General features: G+C 43.9%; 1 protein-coding gene across 3 annotated transcripts in view; it reads right to left on the bottom strand.

The window, feature by feature from the left end:
- The window catches only part of FAM149A (family with sequence similarity 149 member A), a 133,551-nt gene that overhangs the window by 55,403 nt on the left and 65,987 nt on the right, over positions 1-12,161 (bottom strand). For all 3 annotated transcript variants that reach the window (XM_077477350.1, XM_077477351.1, XM_077477353.1), the window contains exons 2-3: positions 8,088-8,183; positions 625-757 (exon numbers count right to left, since the gene is read on the bottom strand). In XM_077477350.1, the coding sequence (XP_077333476.1) occupies positions 625-757; positions 8,088-8,183 (229 nt within the window). The remainder of the gene's footprint in view (positions 1-624; positions 758-8,087; positions 8,184-12,161) is intronic.

Genomic DNA, 12,161 nt, shown 5'->3' with positions numbered 1-12,161 from the left:
CAGCTGCCCTCCTCCATAGTGAACACAAGCGGTTGATTGGTACTTTTCCCAGAAAGTCTTGTATTTTTTGAAAGAGTAAAATTTGTTCTTTGATTAAACAAAGTAAAAAATACAAGGTGTTCTATGAATGCCGCCCATTCTGAGCAAGCAAACCTGTGTTTACTATGCAGAAGGGCAGCCACTTGCAACAGTACCCTTGAGACAGCGGTAAGCACAAGTAGTGCTGAGTACAACAGTGATTCTCTTCTTCCACTGCTGTCCCACAGATATGGAATATGCATTATTACTTTGGTCCAAGCTGGACTAATGTAACACAATAAAAACCATACCTGGAGTTCCTCGGGCAACATAAGGACAATGATTACAGAGAAAATCAGTTCAACTTTCTCTGATCTGCTCTCAAACGTCTATCCATGTGCTTTTAACACCCTGAACATCCGGAACACTTACACTTAGAACACCAGATTCAAATAAATGAAACTGATGTTCTCGGTTTGTCAAGGTTTATCTGTACAGCAAGTTTCCTCCCGGTTTAGTACTAATATAAATCATGTAATGCTGCAGTCTGTAAATGCATTAATGAATGGCTAGACAATTTTAAAACAGAATAACAAAGAAACGTACATCGTCTGTCCAGGAATAGACTGAGCTCCTCTCGGTGGACAGTCCCGTTGTGTAGCTCTGTATTCCTGACCATGAATTATTTAACTCTGTTGGGGTAGTTTGTCCACTGGATGGAAGAGAGTAAATCGATTCACTGAGGAAAGACATCAAAGAATTAGTTTTTTATTTACAGTCATTAGAATCATTAACAATGTCAAATGCAATAAGCAGAAAAAAAGGTAACACTAATGCAAAAATAAGTCCCTGACATATGCTTGATTGTGAGGTCATCACTGCACGAATATCAGTTTGTCAACTTACTGCAATAATTGTATATGTAGGAAACCATGAATTGGAAAGACCGGGAAACTGAAAGTAACTTGACATTGCCACCTCTGTATTCTTGCATCATTATTTTGTTAGTCATTGACATACTCAAATGTCAATGCGTTTCGCAAGATATACTTGCTTCTTCAGGACTTATTGGGTGGCATGACTTTGGATGCAGAGGAGAGGGCGGTGATGATCAGGAAAGAGGAGACACACATGGGGCATTAAACAGGGGAACAAGACATGACAACAAAAAACCTCCCAAGGAGTGGAGGAACCCCCTAATGACACCCAAAGGAGCAAGCCAAATATATCAGGGCATGCATCTAAGGTGTATATTTCTGTATTACATGGCAGGTTCCAGTATCTGACTGTAGATGGGTAGGTATAGCGCAGCCAAAAATAACATTTTGGGATCATATGTTAATGGTCATGGGTCTCACCACAAATGAGGCCAACTGGGTGCCTGCCCTTTGTATTCTGTGTATATTAAGGTGACACCAAATGTTTCAATAGAGGGTGTAAGGCTGGCCTGTATCAAATACATAAACCACAAGAGTAGATCACTATGGCCCTTTAACCACTTTCAGACCGGACCATTTTGCTGGTCAATGACCAGAGGTCTTTTTACAATTTGGCACTGCGCTGCTTTAACTGGTAATTGCGCGGTCATGCAATGTTGTACCCAAACAAAATTTGCGTCCTTTTTTTCCCACAAATAGAGCTTTCTTTTAAAGGTATTTGACTGACTCTGCGATTTTTATTTTTTGCGATATAAACGTAAAAAGACTGTAAATTTTGAAAAAAAATGATATTTTCTACTTTTTGTTATTAGAAAAATCCAATAAACTCAATTTTAGTCATACATTTAGGCCAAAATGTATTCAGCCACATGTCTTTGGTAAAAAAAAAGTCAATAACTGTATATTTATTGGTTTGCGCAAAAGTTGTCACATCTACAAACTAAGGTACGTTTTCTGGAATTTACGCAGCTTTTAGTTTACGACTGCCTATCTCATTTCTTGAGGTGCTAAAATGGCAGGGCAGTACAAAACCCCCCCAAATGACCCCATTTTGGAAAGTAAACCCCCTAAGGAAATTGATAAGAGGCATGTTGAGCCCATTCAATATTTTATTTTTTTGCCTCAAGCGATTGAATAATGACAAAAAAAAAAATATTTTTTTTTTTACACAAAGTTGTCACTAAATGATATATTGCTCACACATGCTATGGGCATATGTGAAATGACACCCCAAAATAAATTCTGCTGCTTCTCCTGAGTACGGGGATACCACATATGTGGGACTTTTTGTGAGCCTAGCCGCGTACGGGGCCCCGAAAACCAAGCACCGCCTTCAGGCTTTCTAAGGGCGTAAATTTTTTATTTCACTTCTCACTACCTATTACAGTTTTGAAGGCCATAAAATGCCAAGATGGCACAAAACCCCCACAAATGACCCCATTTTAGAAAGTAGACACCCCAAGCTATTTGCTGAGAGGCATGTTGAGTCCATGGAATATTTTATATTTTGCCACAAGTTGCGGGAAAATTACAAACTTTTATTTATTTATTTATTTTTTTCACAAAGTTGTCACTAAATGATATATTGCTCACGCATGCCATGGGCATATGTGAAATGACACCCCAAAATAAATTCTGCTGCTTCTCCTGAGTACGGGGATACCACATATGTGGGACTTTTTGGGAGCCTAGCCGCGTACGGGGCCCCGAAAACCAAGCACCGCCTTCAGGCTTTCTAAGGGCGTTACAGTTTTGAAGGCCATAAAATGCCAAGATGGCACAAACCCCCCCCCCCAAATGACCCCATTTTGGAAAGTAGACACCCCTAAATTTAGGGGTACACTAGTGAGACTAGGTAATAAATGGCGGGTGCCCTGAAACTATAAAAAAATAACTAACCAACCAGCGTCACCTGTAACAGTTATATGGTGATCACTGGTGAAAGGGTTAACTAGGGGGCAATCAGGGGGCTTTATGCGGTAGTATATGGGGGTCCCTGGCGCTATAAAAAGCTGCGGCGAACCTAAATACCTACCTGCCTAACTAGCGTCACCTGTGACACTAATACAGCGATCAGAAAAACGATCGCTTATTAGGCTGGGTTCACACTGGAGCGATGCGGGAATGCCACGAATCCGCGGCGGGTTCACGCATTGCATGCCTCCCGGCGGCAGTTCACACTGCCCTATGCGAACTGCTGGGAGTGTCAGTGAAATGTTAATGACACCCCCAGATCAGTTCGCATATCGCAGTGCGATCTGCAAACTCGGATCGCATGGTGTGAACACCCATGCGATCCGATTCTGCTGCGGACCAAAAAAAGGGTCCCGTGCGAATTTGCGGCGGGTGCGGCGCGAATTCAGCCATACTATCTGTATGGCTGAACTCGAATTGCACAGAGATCGGATGTGATTTGCACTGCAGTGCGGTGCGAATCACATCCGTTCTCATAAACCGCTGCAATGTGAACCCAGCCTTAGTGACACTGGCGACGGGGGGTGATCACGGGGTTAAACCTTTATTGGGGGGGTTAGGGGGGTACATTAGAACTAAAGGGGGCTAAACCTAACTGCCCTAACAGTTATTACAGTCACAAATGACACCAATGCAAAAAAAAAAAAAAATGCAATTGGTGTCACTGTGACTGGGGGGGCAGGGGTAATTGGGGGGGGGGGGTGATCGGGGGGTGAAGGGGGGGTGTGAGTGTGCCTGGCATGTTCTACTGTGTAGTGTCGTGTTGGTGCAACTCACCGATCCTCTCTCCTCGGTGCCGGAACGAAAAATACCGACACGGAGGAGAGATTACATCACTTCCTCTGCCTGTGTTTACATTACAGGAGAGGAAGTGATGTCACGGAGCATTTCCATTCGTCGGGAGCGATCGCGAGGGGGTGGCCATGAATGAATGGCCGCCCCCTCATCCCGGATCGCTCCCGAACGAATACCGACTGCCGCAGGCACTGGGGGGGGGGGGCCCGATCGGGCCCCCCACCCGCGGGAAGGCAGGGACGTACAGGTACGCCCATATGCCTGCCCGTGCCATTCTGTCGACGTATATCGTCGTGCGGCGGTCGGCAAGTGGTTAAGGAACACTAAAACCTTCCAGCCAGAGATTATGGGATCACCAACACCAGTTACTGGGTCATTTTTCAGTTTTGGCTGTAGATACAGTGGTGAAAAAAATTATTTGATCCACTGTAGATTTTGTATGTTTTCCCACCTACAAAGAAATGAAGAGCCTACAATTGTTATCATAGCTGTATCCTAAATGATAGGGACAGAATATCAACAAAAAAATCCAGAAAAAACACATGATGCTAATGTTATAAATTGAGTTGCAGTTCAGTGAGCAAATTGAGTATTTGATCCCCTACCCATCATCATGTGCTCATGTGGAACAAAGATTAGCCCTGTCAATTTAACCACTTGCTTACTGGGCACTTAAACCCCCCTCCTGCCCAGACCAATTTTCAGCTTTCAGCGCTGATGCCCTTTGAATGACAATTGCGCGGCCATATAACACTGTACCCAAATTAAATTTTTATCATTTTTTTCCCACAAATAGAGCTTTCTTTTGGTGGTATTTAACCACTTCCCGACCAGCGCAGACTGCCACGGGCAGGCATATTGGCGTACATGTAGGTCCAATCTTCAATGCCGCCCTGCCATCGGGAGCGCGCCGCTGGCGGCGCGCTCCCGCGCTGGTCGGGACCCCCATGAATCCGGTCGCGGGACCCACGGACTCGAACGCTGCGGGCATCCCCGCGATCGTCTCACGGGACGGCTGAATGGAGGAAATGTCGTGTAAACAGCATTTCTCCATTCTGCCTAGCAACTAGTGACGCTGATCTCTGCTCCATGTGATTGGAGCAGAGATCAGTGTTCACTAAATGAAAGCCCAACCCCCCACAGTTAGTAACACACCCCTAGGAACACTTAACCCCTACACGGCCACCCACTGGTTAACCCTTTCACTGCCAGTGTCATTTACACAGGAGTCACTGCATTTATATAGCAGTGATTACTGTATAAATGACAATGGTCCCAAAAATGTGTCAAAAATGTCCGATGGGTCCCCCACAATGTCGCAGTCACAATAAAAATCGCTGATCGCCGCCATTACTAGTAAAAAAAAAATAATAAAAAATTATTAATAAAAATGCTATAAAACTATCCCTATTTTGTAAACGCTATAACTTTTGCGCAAACCAATCAATAATCGCTTATTGCGATTTTTTTACCAAAAATATGTAGAAGAATACGTATCGGCCTAAACTGAGGGAAAAAAATGTTTTTTTATATATTTTTGGGGGATATTTATTATAACAAAAAGTAAAAAATAATGCGTTTTTTTCAAAATTGTCGCTCTATTTTTGTTTATAGCGCAAAAAATAAAAACCGCAGGGGTGATCAAATACCACCAAAAGAAAGCTCTATTTGTGGGAAAAAAAGGACGTCAATTTTGTTTGGGAGCCACGTCGCACGACCGCGCAATTGTCAGTTAAAGCGACGCAGTGCCTAATAGCAAAAAGTGGTCTGGTCTTTGACCAGCAAAATGGTCCGGTCTGAAAGTGGTTAATTACAGCTGGAAGTTTTATTTTTTGCTAAACAAACAAAAAAAGATGCAAAAAAAAAAAAAATCATGTTTAATAGTTTGTTATAAAATTTTGCAAACAGGTCATTTTTCTCCTTCATTGAAATTGCGCTGATGAGGCGGCACTGGTGGGCACTGATAGGCTGCACTGGTGGGCACTGATAGGCACAGATAAGGCAGCACTAATAGGCACAGATAAGGTGGCACCGATAGGCACAGATAAGGCAGTACTGATGGGCACAGATAAGGCGGCACTGATGGGCACAGATAAGGCGGCACTGATGGGCAAAGATGGGCACAGATAAGATGGCACTGATGGGTAGCACGGATGGGTGGCATGGATGGGCACTAATAGGTAACACTGATAGATGGGACTGATGGGCACTGATAGGTGGCACTGATAGGTGTCTCTGATAGGCGTCACTGCTGGGCACTGATGGGCGTCACTGATGGGCACTGGTAGATGACACTGATGGGCACGGATATTTCGCACTGAGGTGCAGCACTGTTGTTGAGGCAGATTGTGGGCACTGATAGGTGGCACTGTCGGCACTGATGGGTGGCACTATGGGAACTGATGGGTGGCACTGTGGGAACTAATGGGTGGCATTGATGGGTGGCACTTTTTTCATATTTAGGTGGCACTGGCAGGGGGCAGGTGGGCACTGATGAGCTGGCCGTGAGAGGGACTGAAGTCCCTCTCACGGCCGCCGGTGAACGGCTTTTTTTTTTTCCACGCGCTGTCAGCGCGAGGAGGAAAAATAGCCAATTACCGGCTCTGTTGTGTCACATGATCAGCTGTCATGGGCTGACAGCTGATCACGTGGTAAGGGGTCGGGATCGACCCCTTGCTCCGATCTATGATCATGCGAGTCTCATAGACTCGCTGATCACAGAGCGCCGCGCGTGCCCCTCAGGGGGCGCGCAGGTCGCTCGTGCACGGGACGACGTCAATAGACGTAGTCCCGGCAAAGCAGGTCCGCTCTGTAGCCATCATTCGGCTATAGCGCGGATCTCAAGAGGTTAAGAAGGTGCTCCTAATGACAACTCATTATGTATATAAAAGAAACCTGTCCACAGAATCTCTTTCTTCCAATGAAACCTCACCATCATGGGCAAGACCAAAGAGCTGTCAAAGGATGTCAGGGACAAGATTGTAGACCTGCACAAGGCTGGAATAGGGTAGAAGACTATCAGCAAGAAGCTTGGTGAGAAGGAGACAACTCTTGGAGCGATTATTCACAAATGGAAGAAATACAAAATAACCATCAATCCTTCTCCGTCTGGAGCTTCAGGCAAGATTTTGCTTCATGGGGTAAGGATGATCATGAGAAAGGTGGGGGATCAGCCCAGAACTATACGGGAGGAGCTTGTGAATTATATCAAGGCAGTTGGGACCACAGTCACCAGACAAACCACTGGCAACACAATAAGCCGCCATGGATTGAAATCTTGCAGTGCCCACAAGGTCCTCTTCCTCAAGAAGGCACATGTATAGGCCCGTCTGAAGTTTGCCAATGAACATCTAAATGATTCAGATCGGATTTGGAGAAAGTGCTGTGGTCAGATGAGACCAAATTGAGCTCTTTGGCATTAGCTCAACTCGCTGTGTTTGGAGGAAGAAAAATGCTAACTATGACCCTAAGAACACAATCGCTAGAGTCAAGCAAGAAAGTGGAAATATTAAGCTTTGGGGCTGTTTCTCTGCTAAAGGTACAGGCCAACTTTGCCATATTCAGGGGCCAATGGATGGGGCCATGTTTTGTAAAATCTTGGATGAGAGTCTTCTTCCCTCAGCCAGAACAATGAAGATGGGTTGTGGATGGGTTTTCCAGCATGACAATGACCCAAAACATACTTCTAAGGGAACAAAGGAGTGGCTCAAAAAGAAGCACATTAACGTAATGGAGTGGCCTAGCCAGTCTCCAGACCTTAATCCTATAGAAAATTTATGGAGGGAGCTGAAACCTCGAGTTACCAAGTAACAGCTAAGAAAACCTAAGGATTTAGAGAAGATCTGTAAAGAAGAGAAATCCCTCCAGAGATATGTGCAAACCTGGTTACCAACTACAAGAAATGTCTTACCTCTGTGCTTGCCAACAGGGGATTCTCCACCAAGTACTAATTTATGTTTTGCTTGGGGATCAAATACTTATTTTATTCACTGAACCACAACTCAATTTATAACATTTGTATCACATGTTTGTTTCTGGATTTTTGGTTGATATTCTGTCTCTATCATTTAAAATACACCTATGATAAAAATTATAGACCCTTAATTTCTCGGTAAGGGGCAAACTGACCAAATCTGCAGGAGATCAAATAATTATTTTCCGCGCTGTATACTTTTCACTGACATCAGTGGAGCCAAATAAAAGAGTACTGAGTGTTGGATTATTTCTGAGTATGTTAAATAGCGCTCTCTCTAGCACTTCTTGTTTGGCTTTGAATGTAATCAGTTATTTCTCAGTACATACAAATAATTATTTTTTATGATTATTTTGCACATTTATGATTGATAGGTGTTCATACAGTACCATGTGTAGTTATGGATGGCCTCCTGCACGGGAAGCGTGAAATGAACTGGCAGAGGGTCAACCCGATGGTCTTTGCTTCCTCGAGACAATCCCTTTCTGAAAAACATCAGGGAAATGTTTCAATAAAATCCAGTAATTACTTATTAGTACAAACAAAAAAAAAAATCAAAAAGAATACTTGTATGCGATTACTGTTAGGGTCAAATAACAAGAAAGTACAAATGATATGCATATCGACTATTCTGACCAGGATGTATTCAAGTTGATTTCTAGGCACAAATACTTTCATTTAAAGTGGTTGTAAACTCTTACATATACTCAGTGAAGTGACAATCCTTGGGTGATACACAGAGATTAAACAAATCCTCTTACATATGTTGTATCTGTCTATATGCAGTCCTCTCTTCTCTACAACCGTTCAAAGTGCTGAATTTACAAAGCCTGTATGAGAGTTCAGAAAAAAGGAGGTGGAGAGATGAAATCACACATCATGAAGTGTTCCCTACTGCGTTATGCAATGAACACTATGTGGGACACCACGGGCTCCATGCACCCACCTGCATTTTATGAATAATTCAAACAAGTGTGGCCCAAACAGTGGAATTTCAGCTCTATGGTATGAATAGGCTCCTGATTATACTGACCCTAACCTGGCCTAAAAAGTTCTACAGGAACTGCCCTTAATTGTAGTGCCTACAAATGCTGGCTTTACTCTCCATATCAAACCATGTGTCCCTGTAAAGCAGGGATGGGTGCTAGGCCAATGATATACATGTCAAATTGAGAGTAAACCCCATCCCCTTGTGGAGGAACCTTGCGTGGGGCAGTTGGAGGACCAGATTGTAGATAAGCTTCAGGACAACAAGGTTTATTCTTGACTTGGGCAGAAGTCCATTGTACAGCTTAGCCTAAGAGAACTCCACAGGGACACAGGCAGGGCAGGACTTACCATTGGGCTTGACTGGGCTCAAGCCCATGGGCCCCGCCAAATAGGGGCCCCCCTGCCGAGATACATAGCCGAGTGTACTCAGCTCGGCTCGGCTCCGCTCACAGTCACACCCAGTCCCACCCTATGATGGACATCACACAGGGACTGGGCGTGACCGTGAGCCAAGCTGAGTACACTCGGCTACTCTCTGCTCCGCTTGGGACTGCGTCAGGACCCGAGAGCCGACGAGTGGACCAGAGAGCCGCCAGGACTCTGTATCTCGGCAGCACAATTTTTAAACTTCAAGACTGCAATGACAAGGCTACAAATGACATGGCTGCAAGTGACACTGGGGAAAGGCTGCAAATGACAAGGCTACACTGACAAGGCTGCAAATGACACTGGACAAGGCTGCAGATGGATGGGCAAGGCTGCAGATGGACACTGATGAGGGTGCATTGATGGGCATTTAAGTTTTTTTCCTTAAAAATCCCCTCCTAAACTTCGGGTGCGTGTTATACGCCGGTGCGTACGCCGATAAATCCGATAATGTATAGAAGGTAGGGCCCGAAAGAGACTCAAGCCCAGGGGCCCCCACCACCCTAAGTCCTGCCCTGGACACAGGAATGTATTTAAAGACAAATCCAAGTACTTTCATGCACCACAAGGTGTACCTTCAAGGCTTTTACTCTTGTGTCTATAATTTTTTATCTTGAAATGATCATGTTTACAATGGATGCATTGTTTTTCAATGTCTATGGCATTAAGTATACAGCCTTTCCATAAGTAATTGGGCCTTAATCTCTATGTGATTCATCAACAAACACACCTAAGTCAAACAAGGATTTTCCAAAATCCCAGCCACATGGAAACTGCATAGTGCTATGCAGTTCTCAGCACAAAATACACACTGTAGTTTACAATTTGTGAGAGATATTAACTTACCATTTCAACTTCAAAATCTCTCTTATCTCCCCCAAACATTGTGACCACTAGTGGATGAGGGACCAACTGCTGATAATCACTATGCCATTTACTATTTTTTCTAAACCACTATTAAATAAGCACCATTCATGTCAGTTGGTTTGTTTGTTTTTGGCAGCAGCATGTTAATTATTGAAGTACACAGCTGCTCCAGTATTTTTATTATCCCCTCTGTTCATTCTGGGAAACTCTATTATTTGCACATAAATTGCAGAGCTGACCACTATGGCTCAATTATTAACAAAAAGCTTATCAATTTAGACAGGCTGTTCTAGGGAGTAATTATTAACTGCTCAAACAGGTGCCCTTGAAAAGCCTAACAAAATGACTGTCCAAAGTCTTCAGAGTCCTTGTCAAGCTAACATTAAACCAGACTGATGGAACCTGTACTCTACAGCTGTGGCTGAACTTTCCTGCTCTCTGTTTCAAGATCCATCACCAAGTTCACCTCAAAATGTCATCCAAGCCATCTCCTCTGTTCCTCCCAACACCTCCTGCTCTCTAGCCCCCTCATTATCTCCTCCCATATGCTTACCTCCAGGACTTCTCTAGAGTGCCTCTCCCTTCCCTTAGAACTCCCCACTCCAATCTATTTGGCTATCTCCTACTTTATCCACCTTTAGGTGATCCCTGATATATATATAAAATGTTTGAAGGTTCTAAGTAATTTTCTATAAAAAAAAAAAAATACTGATTTGAACTTACCAGGGATGGTGGCAGAAGCACCCTGGAGTGCCGACATTGCGGTCTCCCTGGACAGGTGTGCCCTAATATTAAAAGTCAGCAGCTACAGTATTTATAACTGCTGACTTTTAAATTATAATTTTTTTGGCTGGACCTCCTCTTTAACCACTTCCCACCCGGCCAATGCATATATACGGCCGGGTGGGAGCCGTCTACTCCTGACAGGCCGTTCAGGAACGTCCTTCAGGAGTAGCGGGATCGTGCGCGCGCGCGCTCGCGCAGCGGCGCGATCCCGATGTGCTCGTGTCACCCGGACACGGCACATCTCAGATCGGCAGGAGGGCTCTGTGATTGGCCCTCCTGACCACATGACGGCCGTGTCCAATCATGGCCGTCATGTGATGTAAACAAACAGCCGGTTGCTAGGCAATCGGCTCTCCTCTCCTCACACGGAAGTCACCGCTGAGGAGAGGAGAGCAGAACGCTGCAGCCGGCTGATGATCAGTGAGTATGGGCTGCTTTTTACAGCTTTTTACTCACTGATCATCAGTGTAGTGTAAACACACAACACACCACACAGTACAAACACAGTCCCCACATATGTCCCCAAAACACACATGTCCCCAAAACATACATGTCCCCAAATAATAAAAACACATGTCCCTAATAATAAAAACATGTCCCCCACATATGTCCCACTAAAATCACATGTCCCAATGATTATCTGCACACATATGTACGTGATCACCTGCACACATATGTACATGATCATTTGCGTACATATGTCCGTGATCACACAAACCAATTATTATACACTTAACGGAATTTTTTTTACCAAAAACATGTAGCAGAATACATTTTGGCTTAAATTTATGACAAAATTTGATTTTATTGGATTTCTTTTCAAATAGAAAAAAGAAAATATTGTTTTTTTTCCAAATTTCCGCTATTTTTGCGCTTATATCGCAAAAAAAAAAAAACGGAGTCGTGAATAAATAACACCAAAATAAAGCTCTATTTGTGCGAACAAAATGATAACAATTTCATTTGGGTACAGTGTAGCATGACCGCGCAATTGTCACTGAAAGCGCTAGAGCGCTGAAAGCTGAAAATTGGGCTGGGAAGGAAGGGGGTGAAAGTGCCCTGTATTGTAGTGGTTAATCACTTCAGCCCCGGAAGGATTTATCCCCTTCCTGACCAGAGCACTTTTTGCGATTCGGCACTGCGTCGTTTTAACTGACAACTGTGTGGACGTGCGACATGGCTCCCAAACAAAACTGACATCCCTTTTTCCCCACAAATAGAGCTTTCTTTTGTTGGTATTTGATCACCTCTGCAGTTTTTATTTTTTGCGCTATAAACAAAAAAGTGTGTAAATTTTGAAAAAAAACTGATTATTTTTTACTTTTTGCTATAATAAATATCCCCCAAAAATACAAATAACATTTTTTTTCCTCAGTTTAGGCCAATACGTATTC

This window comes from Lithobates pipiens, unplaced genomic scaffold (assembly GCF_037356315.1).
Source record: "Lithobates pipiens isolate NorthernLeopardFrog02 unplaced genomic scaffold, aLitPip1_a1.2 Scaffold_13, whole genome shotgun sequence".
Lineage (NCBI taxonomy): Eukaryota > Metazoa > Chordata > Amphibia > Anura > Ranidae > Lithobates > Lithobates pipiens.
This window is presented reverse-complemented; position numbering and strand designations above follow the sequence as displayed.